General features: G+C 46.2%; 1 protein-coding gene across 1 annotated transcript in view; it reads left to right on the top strand.

Moving 5' to 3' along the window:
- Pip5k1b (phosphatidylinositol-4-phosphate 5-kinase type 1 beta) overlaps nucleotides 1-2514 on the top strand; it is a 276063-nt gene extending 273549 nt beyond the window's left edge. Inside the window, exon 15 of the mRNA XM_076561464.1 lies at nucleotides 1761-2514. Coding sequence (XP_076417579.1) covers nucleotides 1761-1763 — 3 coding nt within the window. The 3' untranslated portion in view covers nucleotides 1764-2514. The remainder of the gene's footprint in view (nucleotides 1-1760) is intronic.
- The last annotated feature ends 15122 nt before the right edge of the window (nucleotides 2515-17636 follow it).

The following is a 17636-nucleotide window of genomic DNA, read 5'->3' as shown; positions in this document are numbered from 1 at the left end:
TTGTGTTTTGTTTTGTTTGTCTCTTTTGAAGGTATTGGGTAGTACCATGTCTGTGACCCCAGCTCTAACCTCTCCAATTTGGGAGCACTGCATTGATGTTGATTTCTTTGTCTGCTTTGATTCTAAGACTCACACTCAGGGCCTCACAAATGTTAAGTACATACTTTTATCACAAAGCTACATCCCCAGCCCCAATTTTATTTCTTTATATATAAACATATATCATCTGTTGTTTCTACAATCACTATGAGCTTGCGAAATGAAATAATGCAAGAGCCTATAGGAAGGAAAATGTCACTTCCAAGTCTAAAAGCGAGGGTATAGGGAATTAGCTTAAATAAAATAGTTCCTGCAGCGAGTGTGTAACAATGACAGAATAGTGTGTGTGTGTGTGTGTGTGTGTGTGTGTGTGTGTGTGTGTGTGTGTGTGTGTGATGTCTGACATTTTATTTCACACACACAAAGAAGAGTTTATCTCCACCGGTTGTGATGGTGCACACCCTTAGTCCAAACTTCTTGACGGGCCGAGGCAGGAGGATCACGTGAGCCTGGGCTTTCACTGCCAACCTGGTAACACAGTAAAACCCATCCCTAAAAAGGGAGGAGTGAGGAAGTTCAAGGGGAGAAGAAAAGTCAACCCCTCACAACTGCTCTGTGAGAAGCGTTAGTTATTCCTCTTCTCCCATTCAAGTACTAACGAGGCCAGACTCTGCTTAGCTTCCAAGATCAGACAGTCTCCGGTGGATTCAGGGTGGTGTGGCCCTTGATTGTTATTCCTGTTCTAGAGATGAAACAGGATATAAAGGCTGGGAAACATAGGCAATGCTGCATGGCTTAGGTAATTCGAAAGTAGATTTGACCCAGTATATATGTCTATACGGACTGAAACGGTATTCCCCACATACACCATGACACATCTAGCACAGACTGGCATGGCTGTCTCTGCTTCCTCTTACTTATTTTGTTTCATTGTTTGCTTCGCTTTGCTTTCAGTCAGCGTTTTATGTAGCTCAGGCTGGCCTCAAATTCACTGTGTAGCTGAGGATGACCTGGAATTCTGGATTGCCACTTCCCATCTCCACATTCCAAGTGCTGGGATTGCAGGATTACAATCATTTCTACCTTGCCTGGCTCTGATTTTTTTTTTCCTTTGGTTTTTCGAGACAGGGTTTCTCTGTGTAGCTTTGCACCTTTCCTGGGACTCACTTGGTAGCCCAGGCTGGCCTCGAACTCACAGAGATCCGCCTGCCTCTGCCTCCCGAGTGCTGGGATTAAAGGCATGCGCCACCACCGCCCGGCTTGGCTCTGCTTTTAGTTAGCATTTTAGGTTAGACATCTGATGGCTTGTTTTGTTGCTGGCCATGAGGATGTTGTTCGGAAAGGAGCATAGCATTTGTGAGTACAGGGCTACGTTCAAATTGCGCTGTTTGGCTTCGGGTCTCACATACCACACACTCCCTGAGCCCTGTGCTCTGAGAAGGCAGAGTGGTTCTTAACATCACTTCATTCAAAGTCCCCAACATCAGTGCTGTGATGTAACTGGGGCTTGATCTTGATGAACCTTGGGTAAGTAACATCTCACGGGCCCCCAAAGAAGCATATGACATTCTAAGAAAATCCCAAACCTAATGCATGCTTTTCCCGGTACAAGTCAATGGGAGAAATAACAACTTAAGGACCACTTGTAGGCAGGTGTTACAAACTGATGCTAAAAGTGAGTCTCACATCTGTTCTTTTTTTTTCTCCTATTTTTCCCCCAGTAATGAAAGTGGTAACCACCTAAGCACATGGATGGGGCCTCAACACAGCTGTGGGAGAGACCTTCCCCACTGCAGAATTCGCAGAGGTACTGGGCTGAGCCCCAGCACACACAGTAAGAATCCACTGGACCTTGAAGCTCGTGAGATGTCGGGGGCGCCTTGGTCCATGGCTGATCAGCAGGTGGATGTGAAACCCCCACGCTGTTCTGTGGCTGCTGTTGCTTGCTGACTGTGAAGAGCTGCATGAACTGTACTTAAGCTGCTTTTCTATACCGTTGCCAATCACCTCTCTGGATTGGGAAGTGCTATTTTCCTATAGGCTCTTGCATTGTTCCATTTTGCATGCATATGGTGATCACACATAAGCAACACATGGAATCTGCTTCTATATTTTTTAAAAATCTATCCATGCAAAAATGATAATTAAGATATAAATCCTCTCTCTTTGTTTAAAAAAATTCTAATCATAGCCCATGTCATCAAAAGGTTCTATCTGTCCCCTATAAAGATCAGTATAATAGGTCTGCCTTTACTTTATAGAAAGATAGCTTCTATAAAGATTTTTTTCACTGTTTACTAGTGAAATGAGAAAAGCAAAGCTATTTATAAAAGGCCTTATGTCGTGTATATACATTGTCTTTGAAATATTTGTGATTTAGTTTATTGCTTGTAAAAGAGAAATTATATAATTTATTTAGTAAATACTACTGTAAACTATAGTTTTATTGAAAGAAATAAAATATTTTGTTCTCAACTGTGGTCATACATTGATTCCAATGACTTACAGTCTGTGTGTGTGTCTGTGTGTGTCTGTGTGTGTGTGTGTGTGTCTGTGTGTGTCTGTGTGTGTCTGTGTGTGCGCGCGCACGCGCGCGCACTGGGGGATTTGAGTGATCAAATCTAGAGTTTGTATCTACTAGGCAAGGGCCCTACCACTAAACTATAACCTCAGCCCACGTTTATTGATTGATTAATAGAATAAAAAAGTAAATCTTTTTAATAGAAATAACCCCACTGTGGTGGTATGAATCAGAGTGTCCCCCATAGGCTCATATATTTAAATGCTTAGAGACTACCACTATTTGAAAGGATTAGGAGGTGTCGCCTTGTTGGAAGAAGTGTGTCACTGGGGGTAAGATTTGAGATTTCAAAAGCCCAAGCCAGGCCCAGTGGTCTCTCTCTTCCTGCTGCCTGCAAATCTGGATGTAGAACTCTCAGCTACTTCTCCAGCACCATGTCTAAGGCCTCTGAAACTGTAAGCCAGGCCCAATTAAATGTCTTCCTTTATAAGAGTTGCCTTAGTTATGGAGTCTCTTCACAGCAATAGAACATTGACTAAGACACTTGGCATAGATTTTCTGGAATCCTAAGTAAACTGAAGCTCATGACAGGTAGAAATAAAATAATAAAATTCCTAGTTCTAAGACAAGATCTACCTAATGGTAGATTCTGTTCAACTAATCCAATGGACATGCCCAAATATGCTGGTGTATCAGTCAATGTGTTGTGCTATGGTAACCAACAACCCCAAAATTGCAATAGATTTAATCAGGACAGTTTTATTTTTCACTCATACATGTGGGCCAGATACAGCTCAGCTCTGAGGGTTGTCTTCATCTGGAAACCTGGAGCAGCCCTGAGGCAGGACAATGGAAGGAGAACAATGGAAGCATGTAGCATCTCTACTTGCAGGAAGTGCTTTTCCATTCATGTTCCTTTGGCTAAAGAAAGTGACAGTGATGTCCTAAGCCAAGGGGTTGGAAGGATGCTACATCCCACATGGAAATGAAGCCAGCAGAAGGGACAGTGAATGCTGTAAACAAGGAATGTACACCATCTGGTAACCAGGGCTGCAGAAAGATGTTCCTGATGAGATGCTCAAAATAAAATACTTAATGTTAAAGCAGGCTGTTGCTTGTAAATAAACACAGTACAAAATTTCATAAATATAGTCTGTAACCAGCTTATGCTTATTTGCACACTCACACTTTCTCAGCATAAGTAGAAATTGTACCAGCAAAGTTGATGCTGGGAATCCACCTTGGGTTAGATCTGCTCTAGGTTCATATGTTTTGTGCTGCTGAAGCAGAGTAGCCCAGGCTAGGTAATTATAAAGAACAGAAACTTGCTTATGGTTCTAGAGGTTGAGAAGTCCGAGACAAGCCACCCATAAGACCCAGCCCAAGGCAGAAGGGCAAGAAGAAAGCCTAGTCCCCAAGTCCTTTCCATAGAAGCATTGATCCAGGCATGAGGATGGGGCATTGTGACCTAAACATGTCCAGAGGCTCCAGCTCCCAAAATGGTTACACTGGGATTTGAGTTAGCACTGTATGGAGTTCTGTGTTGGAATTCAAACCACAGCTGTTGGTGGTTGTTTCATTCTTTTGGCTTTTGGGAGGTTGGGGTGCCACCCAGCTCCCAAATAAAACATATATGGAGACTTATTATTTCTTATGAATGCCCGGCTTTAGCTTGGCTTGTTTCTAGCCAGCTTTTCTTAAATTATCCCATCTACCTTTTGCCTCTGGGCTTTTTCCTTTTCTTACTTCTGTAATCTTACTTTCACTCTTACTCTGTGGCTGGCTGTGTGGCTGGATAGCTGGCCCCTTCTTTTCTAGCTCCTTGATCTCCCCTCCTCCCAGATTTTCCCTTTTCTTTATTCTCTCTGCCTGACAACCCTGCCAATCCTTTCTCTTGCCTTCCTATTGGCTGTCCAGCTCTTTAATAGACCAATCAGGTGTTTTATTCAGGCACAGTAACACAGCTTCACAGTTAAACAAATGCAACATAAAGAATGCAACACATCTTTGCATCATTAAAACAAATGTTCCACAGCATAAACAAATGTAAAAATTAAAAAAACAAATATTAATCACATCTTAAAATAATATTCTACAATTCATGGCAATGTCAACAAAGAGTCCTACAAGGGAATGAGGGGCATCCCCTGCCACACTTCCTCTAGCAGACACTGTCCCTCACTACATGTGTCTGCCTACATGACTCCCCTACTCCCCTCCCATTTTTAAGTCTCCTCATTTATCTCAGCCGGGTCCTCAATAAGGGACCCACTGATTCTAGATGGCATGCCTTTGTGTAGATGGAATTGTTCTGGGTTTCATTTTTTATTTATTCTTGAAGAAAGGGGCTATAATTTCCATTAAAATTCATAGCAACATTGGCCCAAGGAATGTCAAGAATTGTTATTTTAAGGCCTAACTCAAATACCATTTTAAGGCCATGAGTTTGTCTCTGACCCTAACCCTCCACCCCCACTTGAATACTGTATGAACCTGGTTACCATAGTTACCTCTTACTCTATTGCTGACCTGATTGGTAAGGCCCAGAACTCCTACACCTAAAACCATATGACAGTAGATTTTAACCACATATACAAAATTCTTTGACAGCGACAGTGGCCTCTTCTTGGAGAAATCATGCCCAGAGACTTCTGACCTGCTGCAATTTTAGCTGACTGATTTCTGGGCCTTCTCTGCCTTTGCCATCTTGGGATCTCTGTTCACAAGCACCCTGGGAGTTCCTTTCATCTCCCTCTTCTGTCAGATCTTCTCTTTTCTGGATGCTGGGATTTCCTCTTTGTGGATTTACTTTATCGATAAAGCACACCAAAGTCGAAAGGTCCGGGGTGACATGGCTCAAGGTGAGCAGAGATACATGGACACGTTTATAAATGAGTCATCAAAGACAGTGTCTCAGATGGCCAGGCAAGTGATTTTACAAGTGGTAACCAACAGTTTCCATGGTTTCTGTCTTCTGAGCCCCAAGGCCTTTTAGTTCTTCCTTCATGCTTCCTAAGTGTGTGTGTGTGTGTGTGTGTGTGTGTGTTCTGGGGTCAATCGCAGGGCCTTCTGCATGCCAGGCAAGCACTGTACCACTGAGTGACACTTCCAGTCACCTCAACTCCTTTTTATAAGCGAAGAGAGATGTAGAGAGAGAAAAGAAATTATGAGAAGTGATCATGAGGGGCTGAGGATGTGATCAGCCAATAGAGTGCTTGCCTAGCATGCAGGAAGCCCTGGGCTTGATCTCCAACACCACATAGACTGAGCAGTACAATGCAAGCCTATAATCTTAACATTTGGAAGGTGGGGCAGGAAGATCAGGACTACAGTGTCATCCTTGGCTACATAGTAAGTGTGAGGCCATTTGGGAGTGCCTTAAATAAGAAAAGTGACAGCTGGGCATGATGGTGCACCCCTTTAATCCCAGCACTCAGAAGGCAGAGGCAGGCAGGCAGGCAGATCTCTGTCAGTTCAAAGCCAGCCTGGTCTCCATAGTAAGTTCCAGTCAGCTATAAAATAAGACTCTGTCTAGTAAATAAATACATACATAAATGAAGTAATGAATACAGGATTGATCACATTGAGTCTGTGGTTTCTAGAAGACATCCAGGACAGATACAATGGCACACACCTTTAATCCCAGCACTCAGGAGGCAGAGGCAGATAGAACTTTGTGATTTCTAGGTCAGCCAAGCTACGTAGTGAGACCCTGCCTTAAAATAAATAAATAAATAAATAAATAAATAAATAAATAAATAAATAAATAAATAAGACATTCAGGCAAGTGAGGCTGGTGATGCATTCCAAGTCCAAACTCTGCCTTGTCTACCAAGTGAGTTCAAGGAGTGAGCTCAAAGCCAGCCCATGCACTTTAGAAAAACTTGGTCTCAAACAAAATGTTTAATTTGGGCTGGAGAGGTGGCTCAGTGGTTAAGAGCACATAGTGCTCTTTGAGAACCTGAGTTCCCTTCCCAGCACCCACATCAGACAACTCATAAATTCGGTTACTCTGGCTTCTGGAGGTCCAACACCCTCTTCTGGATTCTACAGGCATCCACACACATGTGGTGTTCACTCACACAGACACATACATATGTAAATAATAAAATAGATTTTAATTATCTTTTATGCATACAGATACATTAGTTACTTTTCTAACGTTGTGATAAAACACCACACCCAAAGCAACTTCTAGAAGGAAAGTTCAAGTTGGGCTCACAGTTCCAGCGGGATAAGAGAACAGCATCATCATCACAGGCACATATGGCAGCTGGAGGTGGAGCTAAGAGCTTACTCTCGTCTTGAAAAACAAGAAGCAAAGAGAGCAAACTAGAAAAGTGCTGTGGGATGGTCTGTATGTGCTCTGATTGGTCAATAAATAAAACACTAATTGTCCAGTGGCCAGGCAGGAAGTATAGGTGGGACTAACAGAGAGGAGAAAAGAAAGAACAGGAAGGCGGAGGGAGTCACTGCCAGCCGCCACCATGACAAGAAGCATGTGAAGACGCTGGTAAGCCACGAGCCACGTGGCAAGGTATAGATTTGTGGAAATGGATTAATTTAAGATATAAGAATAGTTAGCAAGAAGCCTGCCACGGCCATACAGTTTGTAAGCAATATAAGTCTCTGTGTTTACTTGGTTGGGTCTGAGCGGCTGTGGGACTGGTGGGTGACAGAGATTTGTCCTGACTGTGGGCCAGGCAGGAAAACTCTAGCTACAGTAGGAGTTTTATCACTCTCACAGTCCACCTCCAGTGACACACCTCCTCCAACAAGACCACACCTCCTCAGTCTCCCCAAACAGCACCACCAACTGAGGACTCAGCATTCAAATGCCCAGGACTATGGAGGACAGCTCATTCAAACCTCCACAATACTTGTTTAGCCTACATGTATGTCTCTGCATCACATGCATGCCTGATGCTTGGGGAGGCATTGGGTTCCCCGGAACTGAAGTTACAGATTATTGTGAGCTGCCATGTGGGTGCTGGGAATCGAACTCAGGTCTTCTACAAGAGCAGTTAATGCTCTTAACCTCTGAGCCATCTCTCCAGCCTCCAAAATAAATATATTTTTGTTTTTCGAGACAGAATTTCTCTGTGTTGTTTTGGTACCTGTCCTGGATCTCACTCTGTAGACCAGGCTGGCCTCAAACTCACAGATATCTGCCTGGCTCTGCCTCCCAAGTGCTGGGATTAAAGGCATGCACAATCACCACTTAAATATATTTTTAAGAAGAAATGTAAGTAGAGACAGCTCTGCTTGGGTTTTGGATTTGGGGGAGGCAGGGGTAAGAAGTGATGCTTATTTTTGTTTGTTTGTTTTGAGACAGAGATACTATGTGTCCCTGGCTGGCCTGGAACTTGCAATGTAGTCCAGGTTGGCCTCAAACTCACAGAGCTCCACCCACCTCTGTCTCCGGCTGCTGAGATTAAAGGCACTTGCCCCTATGCCCAGCTAGAGGCAGCTTTTAGGAAAGGAAAATCACTCCAAGAATGGAAAAATGATGAGCTATTAGTTGAGGGGAATGGGCTAATGGTTGAGGAAAAAACCCCAAAACATTAGACCACACAGTGTGTCGCCTGTTACAGTACCTGCCCCTCCCTTTTGTAGTGTGAAGGCTTTCCTCACATGCTCTGTTTGTTAGACAAAGCCCAGGTCCAGAGGGACCTCAGTCTTCCTCAAAAACTGGCTTCTTTCATGTTAACCTAGTCCTGACTCTCCGGTCACATAATCACTATCATAGAGCACACAGAGCAGCCAAGGTAACTGAGCAAGGAATCATCCCAGGAGGAGATGCTGCAGACCACACGAATCTGAAAGGAGCATCTGCAGCCATTTAAAGAGAAACAGCAGAAGTCTGCCATGGCCATAACAAGTATACTTCCTGCTGTAGCATTAGGGCCCCAAGAGAAATCCCAGAGCACTCACGTTTTCCTGGAGGGGACCCATCCAGGCCATTCAGCCTCTGGTTAAACCATTATACATGCCAATCAACCCTCAAAAAGAGCTCTGGCTGGAACAAAACTGTCAGACATCCTGCTGCCAAAATAGACCCTGCAGACCAGGGGTCATACACATGCACAGAAAACCCAAGGGGGCTCAGCCTTCCAAACACAGTGGCCACCCTTGGGACCATGAAACAATCCTGATGATGGGTCCCGCCTTCAGAAGCGGACTTAACTGAAAGACACGTGACTCGGCTACAGCACTCATAAAAGCTCCCCAGGTTAATTCCGGCGCAGACAAGGTTTAGAGCCATGAATAGCCAGTGAGCACACTTGCTCAACCTGTGTCAGAGTGGCTTCTACAGTCTCTTTGACATTGTTTTGCTGCTGTTAGTTAGCCATTTTTGTTGTGTCCCTTTGGTGGTGGCTGTTTTGTTTTAACTGAAGGTCCCTCACTGGTCCTGCTTCCATGAGTGGCAAAAGGCAGGGCAGCAGGTGAGGCGGGGACACAGTGTTCCATTTCCACACAGAACTAAACGGACAAGCACAGAGTCGCTATTGCTATTAGAAGCGGGCAGCGTGGGATAGAGAGAGATGGGAAGGAGGGGGGTCATTAAAAATAATATAGGCTCCCCCTAAACTGGATACCTAGGTCTGCTTCAACCTAAGAGCAAATAGGAACATCAAAAACTGTTTAGGGCCAGGTGCTGGTGGCTTTTAATCCTAGAACTTGGGAGGGCAGAGGCAGGAGGATCTCTGATCTACAAAGTTCCAGAACAGCCCGGGCTACATGGAGAAACCCTGGCTCAAAAACCCAGGGGCGGGGGAGCTGTTTAGGAAGGCCGCTATCAGGGATGGAGGGAGGAGCAGAGTCCAAGGAGTGGGGGGCACATTTATCAACTGGGGTGAAGGGATTGTCCACTCCCTGCAGGGACCCCACCTTCACCCCACTTGTCTGGCAACACACCAGAGGTCTGGGGATACTCCGTGCTCCAGGCAGGGGCTGGAGGCAGCTCACAAAGGCTTGCCCTCCAGGGAGATGATGGCTGCCATCTAGTTTCTCCGCCAGGGTTCAGGGGTCCTTGACCTCCTCAGAGCAGTTTGTTTGTGATTCATGCTGGATCCTTGTCAACTTCTTCTTGATGGCATCCTTGGAGCTGGCATTTTGATCTTAAGGGGTGCACCAGAGTGCTTCTACTGGTGTACCAGTAGAGCAAAGAGGTGAGGGAGGCCTCAACTCAATTGTCTCAATATTCAGCTTTCTAAGACGAACAGCAGTTTCCAAAGGGAACAGCCAGTGGTAGCCAGCGGGCAGTTCCAGAAACCAGGACAAGCAAGGTGTTTGGGCAGTTACCCAAAGAAACTGTGGGGTCCAAAGCCAAGCCTGGCCTTTGAGACTTGTTAGTAGAATGCGCACCCTGGAGTTTTTACAAGGAAAGCAGAGTGTGGCCACCCTTATGCCCAAGAGCCACAGCTGGCATAGCCAAGCTTAGTTCTACTTGAAATGCCCCATCCCTGCCTTTAAGGCTCCCAAGCACAGGGATGCAGTGGATAGCTGTTCTGCCTATGACCTTGAAGTACATGCCCCGGGACATGGCCTCAGGGCGATCCCTAAGACCTGAGAAGCATGTGGGCACTCTCCTTCTTCGCTCCCTCGTGGGACTTGGATGCAGGACAGATGGCCAGAATAGCATGAGACTTTGCCCTAGCATCCCAGAACCTTCGACAATTCTATCCTGTACAGTGAGTTTTCCTCCCCTAATAGATTCCTTTGCCCTTTAAGCAGACTCCATGGATTTCTCCTTATACAGGTACTCTCCTCCTTGAGCCTCACAGTCCACCCAAGGGGTCGTTACGGGTTCCAAAGAAACTCAGGACAAAGTGCTAACTGTGATGCCTATTAGCATATCAAGCTGATGCTGACCTCTAAGCTCACTTAGCACCTTGGCTCCGCTGAGCTCTTCCCACCACACTCCTGCCCTAACCTTCTCCAGCTCATGAGCTTTACTTCCCTTGTACAAGCCACACACTCTCTCCATTCCTTGACTCTCTCTTTCTTGGCTCCCTCTTTCATCTCTTGCTCTCCCTCCTTTCCTGGTCAAGTTCAATCTGGACTCTTCTAGATGCCTCTGGCTGCCCTCTCCCTCATACCTATGATGAAAACCTTCTCCTCAACCACACCGTGGCGTGGTCATGTCCTCCTTCCATTTAGTCCCTCCACCCAGTGTGCTCTTCCTTCCTGACCTCCTTTGCCTAACGACTTCTTACCCCTTGGGTCTCAAGGAAGTGTGCCTTCATCACCCCTCAAATTGACACAGGGCCACTCTTCTGATTATCCCTATCTTAACACTTCCATGGCTCTGTCAGAGCCTTTCGGTTATCTGCTTCCCACACAAGACTATAAACTCCACAAGAACGTGTTGATCAGCAACCTTATTCACTGTATCATCAGCAACCACAGGGCTTGGCTGGATCTGTGAGATGGATTGGTAGCCGGATACAGTGCGCAAGTGAGGGCTGGGATGAGGGTAGGGGACTGGGGTGGAGATGGACATGGAAAGACAACCATGAGTGAGGTAAAGGAATGGAGATTAAAACCAGAAAGCAGACTCCTGTGGTTTGAAGACATCCTAGGGAGAAAAATTTAAGATGGCTATAAAGTCCAGAATACAGATATAGGTAGCATATGAGGTCCAGCCTGAAAGACAATGTGTGGTGAAGATTTCATACAGAGATTTCACTGCATCGGTGGTCCACGTGAAAGAAGAAAGAGCGGAGACTCCTGAAAGCTGTACTTCTTCCATTACAATCAGAGACCACTACAAAAGGGGGTATTCTCGGAGCGTGGGAATGGTAGATAAAATCGGGGGGGCGGGGGGGTTGTCCAGTAAAGGTGGGAGCCACAGAGGAAAACCAATACCACTAGAGATACTTCCTGTGTGGAAATGGAGTAAAAGAAGAAAGAGGAAACAGCAGGCCTTTCCTCCAAGGCATCCCCACCCCCAGGCTCCCACAATGCCAGTCATTGACTGAACCTTTTTAGAAGGTAATCGGCAAGGGAGTTTAGGAATGTAATTTCAAGGATAAGAGCCCCCTACAAAACAGAACAAAATGGTCCAGATGTAGAGGACATATCTAGGTGTGACTAAGAACTGCATGAGAAGAGAGGAGCCCCGCACCAGGAGGCTGCGGGGCACTACCTGACCTTCCTTCCGGAGGTGAAAAGATCAAGGTGAAGAGGACAGACTGCTATGGCCTGGGGCCCAGCAGTTCAGCACAGGTCACTATTGACTCCTAGGGTTAGATAAGGAAGAGGAAGATGCGTTGTAGCTGGCTGATTGTTTTATTATTATTATTATTACTGATTGATGTGGGAAGGCCCAGCCCACAGTAGGAGGTGGTCCTGAGTTGTATAAAAAAGCAAGCTGAGCAAGCCAAGGAGAGCAAACTAGCAAGCCACACTCCTCCATGGCCTCCGCCTCAGCTTCTGCTTTGAATTCCTACCCTGACTTCCTCAATGATGGGCTCTGACTGGGATTGTAGAGTGAAGGGAACCCTTTCCTCCCCAAGTTGCTTTGGTTTGTGTTTTATCACAGCGATATGGAGCAAACTAATCCAGCGTTCTTGGTGTTTCACAAGCCTCTCCTGGAAATAGCAAAGGAGAGGTAGACCCAAGTTTGTATCCCAGCTCAGGTAACTGGAGGATTAGGACGAGGAAATCTGCCTCGGGGCTGAGTCTGTCAAACGGAGACTACCCTGGCCTCAGTATGAGGTTAGAAGAACAGAATGAGAGTGTTTATAAGGCCCTTCACCCAGTGTGATCTACGTTCTCAACTGGAGATCCTAAGAGAAGGGATTCTCTGGCTCTGGACCCTCTTCTAAATCCCAGGTGCTCTTCCAACATTACCGTTACTAAAACACTCTGTTCTAACCCCTGCCTTTCTGTTACTAAAACAATCTGTTCTAGCCTCTATTCTTCTCTAGGGTCAAGGAACCATTAGCCCTTGTGTTAATTCAGCTGTCTGTCAGAGCTGCAGCCACTGGAGCAAGAAGATCCATGCCCAGGCTTGTTCACACGGTTGTTGGAAGGTCCATTTCCTCCTGGGCTTTGGTCAGTACCTCAGCTCTCTACCATGTGGGCCTCATCTCCACAGCATGGAAACTAGCATACCCCAGAGTCGCCAGCAGAGAAAATGAAGTGGAAAGTGATGTGGCCGCATCTGGAAGAGAAGCAGCTGCTATTCAGTGATTACCAAGGGTGAGGGAAAGGCAATCAGCCCTCCCCGCAGCTATGGTCAAGACCACCCCATTCCTGTCCTGGGGGAGGAATACCCACTTCTGGCTGCAGAGCTCTGGATTCTTGGTGATCTGCCCCAGCCTGAAGTCAGTGCCTGCCAAGGTGAAGAGATATGAAGCATGGTTTCGGTCCTCTGCTTTCACAGGTAGAGGACTGTGCCCCTTAAATAACTTAATGATTTCTCACATGCTGTTCATTCCATCCTCGTGCGAAGCCCTGAGGCATTCACTCTGTTTGATAATGGGGAAACTGAAACCCAGAGAAATGAAAAGCAGAACCAGTCATGGAGGCACGTGCCTGTGATTCCAGCTTTCAGGAACTGGAGGCAAGAGAATGGGGAATTCCAAGCCAGCCTGGCCTTCATAGCAAGACCCTGACTCAAAAATATTAATATAAATAAGACCCAAGTTTGAAGGGATTTGGACAGTATCATGAAAATGATCTAAAAATTGGTAAAATATTTCTGTAGGTCTTTAGCTCAAAGTTATACTAAAACAACGATAGAGAAGGGGACAATTTTGCCCCAGACACAACAAGGGACCATTTTGGCAGCGGCTGAGGACATTTGACTATAGCAACAATATCTGGAGTGAATACTACTGCCATCTAGTGGTTAGACTCTAGGATTGCTGCAACCCCATAGCAAGGAAGTCAAAGGGTTACTATTGAGAAATCCTATTCAAGGACCATGTGACCATGTTTGACTTGTTGCTGGCTATTCGTTGGGTCTCCAGCATATCAACGTGGTTTCAGGCCTTAGTCTTCTGTCTTGAAAGCTAACACCCAGCAGTACTAAGTGTTTGGAGTCTTGAGCAATAGGTTCTAGTGGACAACCATGAGCAATGACAATAGTTTGTATGTTGGGGGAAGGAGGGTCTTTTCCTGTAGGTGGAGTTTTCCCGTCTCAGCAGCCGCTCCCAAATTACCACACTGAGGCTTATGTTACTTATAAATGTTTGGCCGATAGCTCAGGCTTATTACTAACTAGTTATTACAACTTAAATTAGCCCATTTCTATTCATCTACATTCTGCCATGTAGCTTGTGGCTTTACCTGCACTCCAGCATGTCCTGCTGCTTCTGCAGCTCCTGTGACCTCCCTGACTCCACCCTTCCTCCTCCCAGCATCCTCTGTGTCTGACTGTCCCACCTATACTTCCTGCCTGGCTACCGGCCTGTCAGTTTTTTATTAATCAATGAGAGTAATACATATTCACAGTGTACAGACGGATTATTCCACAGCATTTTGGACCTCTCTAAACCACAACTTGTGAGTAGGTATCCTATATCTGGCTTGTTCTTTTCATGGTGCTTGCAATCAAACCCAGACCTTTGTGCACTATTGAGCTATAACCCCTCAACCTCACCCTCTCTTTATAAAGACAAACACTTGCTGTGCTGCATTTGGGTCTCATCCTTACAGCCTCATGTAACCTTAGTCATTTCTCTAAAGGGCCTGGGTGTAAATACAGTTTTGTTCAGGATGTACTGAGACCTAGGATTTCCTGGAAGGAATTTGGAGGCACAGTTCTGCCCATTATACCTTTCTGATTAATTTTAACACCTGTTGGGCAGGTGGGCCTGAGCTGTATGAAAAGCAGGCTGAGCAAGCCATGGGGAGCAAGCCAGTAGGCAGCAGCCCCCATGGCCTCTGCCTCAGTTCCTGCTTTAGTTCTTACCCTGACTTCCTTGTGTGTCTGTGAGAAGTATGTTTCTCACCTGATGAATGCTGTGCTTTGCAGATGCTGAGCCCACAAAACCATGCATGTTTCTATTATACCACAGAGCTATATGTATGTCAATTCCTTAGCCAACACAAGCACCCTCTGTGGGAGCCCACAGTGACTCCATTTTGTGGCTTGATTCCATCTTGACTCGAGGTCAGAGAGTTCAAGCTTGTCTTTGCCCCTTAAGGCTGGATAACAAGATGTTTGGCCAAAGGCATGGTTACCAGATGCCTTGAGAATTAAAGAGATGTTTACACTTGTTTGTACCCTGAACCATGGTGTCCTTGAGAAAGGGAAGTCTTTTGCCCCACTTGCCTTGAGTATAAAAAGCCTGTGAGAAATAAACTTAGGGCTGCTGTGGTATTTACTCGGAGCCCTCTAGAAGCTATCCTGTGTCTCTGTCTTTTTATTTTCCATCTACATCTCTATTTTTCCTATCTATTATTTCTCAATCCTCACTCCCCTATTCAGGACTGTTCAACAGGTCAGGTGGGACCCGACAACCCTCTAAAGCCAGTAACTCAGGGCCGAGAGTAAAGCTCAGTGCTGGAGCACTTGCCACACGCCTTCAATCCCAGCACTCGGGAGGCCAAGGCAGGCAGATCTCTGTGAGTTTGAGGCCAGCCTGGTCTACAGAGTGAGTTCCAGGACAGCCAGGGCTACATAGTGAGACCTTATCTCAAAAACAAAAACAACAACAAAAAACAAAATAAATAACATGCTATCCCAGCCCATCACCTGCCTTTTCCCTCATCACCCCTCGAATAAATCCCCAAGAAGAGTTTTGTTTTTATAGAAATGAGAACCCTCTGCCAAATGCTGTTTCATAGGGCCCTGGGGCACACTGCTGGGAACCATTTCTAGCAAATAAATCCCAACCTTCTTTGTTTTGGCCTTTGCAAGTTTCATAGTTAGCAATTATTTATTTAAATTAGTCCTGTTTCTTATTTATTCTCAGAAACATTTCATATTGGTTGAATATGAATCAGCTGGGTTGTTGTGGTGGTTTGCTTTGCTTTGGTTTTTCAAGACAGGGCTTCTCTGTGTAGCTTTGGCTGTCCTGGAACTTGCTGTGTAGACTGGCCTCGAACTCACAGAGATCCTCCTGTGAGGGATTAAAGGCATGTGCCACCACAGCCCAGCATGAATCAATTCTATGTTAAGCTCACAGTAGTGTATCAAAGGGCATACCAGCGTCTGGATACCGGCTTGGGTGCTATCAGTCTCCTGGGACACAATGAATCCTGTTCCAAGCTCCTCAGTAAACAAAGATGTGTCCTTGGCAGACAGTAGAGGAGAATACCCTAGAACCTCTCTTATCAATTACCATAAGTAAATGCATACACAGGCTTACAGTTCCCCAGAGAGAAAGTCACCTCCTGCCTGGAAACTGAGCCCACAAGGCTGGGTGTCGGGGTATTGATGGATTCTAATGGCTCCCTAGGGAGTAGGGGTGTGGGGGAGGGGGAGGCAGCAGCAGCGTCAAGTGCACAGACACAGAGTCAGTTGAAGGCAAACAGCAAACTCCTTTATTTAATAACAGGGAAGGCCTTATATACGCTCCTCCCAGCACCCAGTCTGTGTTGCAGTTTGGTGGCATTGCGTGGTTGTCCCTCATTGGCTGGGCATGATCAGGAACTCTGACAGCCCCTGTTGCTAGGGCTTCAGGCAGACTCCAAGTTGGCTCATAAGGAGTACTTTATGTGCATCCCTTGGCAACTGGTCTGAGCCAATTTCCTCGACCCTATGGGCCTGTCCTACTACATCAGGCGAATAAGTAAAAAACACTACAATTGGAGAGGGTGTGGGAGTGTGGAGAGTTAGGAGTTTAATATCCCTTCTAGACTGGAATAGCCCTCACTGGAACCTTCCCATGCCTCCTCATCACAATGTGCCCCTCCCTGGTACCGGCTTCTATGGTTGGGAGATGCTGCCCTGAATGGGTCTGAGTCATGAGGGATCCACCCTTGCTCTGTGAAGGACTTGGAGGAGGCCTTTATGTTGTGTGAGGAACAGCATTCTTCTCTTTGCCACCAGAGCATTCATGTCTGTCCTTTATAAATTACCTAGGCTCAGTCAGTGTACTGCAGCCGCCCAAAATGGACCATGACAGTGGCCAGGAATGTGGCTCTCATTCCTCTACAGAGTATTTGCTTCACTGGATGGGCACCTGATTCCAGCAGAGCCAATTAGAGCTGCAATACTGAAACTAAGGAAACCTCCTTTCTGAGAGCCTTTGGGTCAGAAATTAGGAGGCCTGGGTTCCAGCTCCCCTTCAATCAGGGGTGTCACTTAAAATGTCTGAGCTTCCAATTCCACATCTGAAAATTAGCTGCACATTAAAAAAAAAAAAAATTGTTACAGTCACTGCAAACCCTCCTTTCCTTTGTGGCCACATGAAGGCCTTCTGTGGGAAATCAGAAGCAATGCTATGCCAAGTCCAACAGCACATGAAGGATGTCATTAACACCTATGCGTTTTTGTCACTCGATACCTCTTGAGACCCTCGAGGCAGAAGACTCCTCTGGCACTGTCTTGACTCCTTGAACCTCAGTGAGTTCTCAACAGGGTCAAGTGACAACCCCGGACAATGGGTAGAGTCCCTCACAAATTGACAAAAGCTGGGAGAGCTGCCAGCAGTGTGATGAACCTGCTGGAGTTGCCGAAATGGCGCTATAAGGAGACCCAATCATGTTCTGACTGCTCCTCATCCAAAGGGCAGCAGGGTACTTCATTCATTATTACCACCGTTGTTTCAGAATCCCATACATGTGTACACTGTGTTTTAATCCAGCTCACCTGCCACTGCCAACTCCCACAGAACCACCCTACCACTTCTCTCTCCCAAGTTCATGCACTTTGGGGGCGGGGGAGCAGGGGACCGGGTCCACTTAATGCTGCCATTATGTGCACTGGTGTAGGACCATCCGTTGGCTCAAGGACAACCTATCGAAGGCCACATCCCAGAAGACCCTTCCTCATCCAGTAGCCATCAGCAGCTGGGCGTGGGGCTACATAAGCCCCTCCTCCACCCAGTCAGCCTGGTACTACTTCTCGTGCTTACGAGATGGGGGATTTGAAATTATCAGGCAGTTGGAGCTG

Source organism: Peromyscus maniculatus, chromosome 1, assembly GCF_049852395.1.
Source record: "Peromyscus maniculatus bairdii isolate BWxNUB_F1_BW_parent chromosome 1, HU_Pman_BW_mat_3.1, whole genome shotgun sequence".
NCBI classification, from domain to species: domain Eukaryota; kingdom Metazoa; phylum Chordata; class Mammalia; order Rodentia; family Cricetidae; genus Peromyscus; species Peromyscus maniculatus.
Note: the sequence above shows the minus strand (reverse complement) of the source record. Positions and strands in the feature narration are given on the sequence as shown.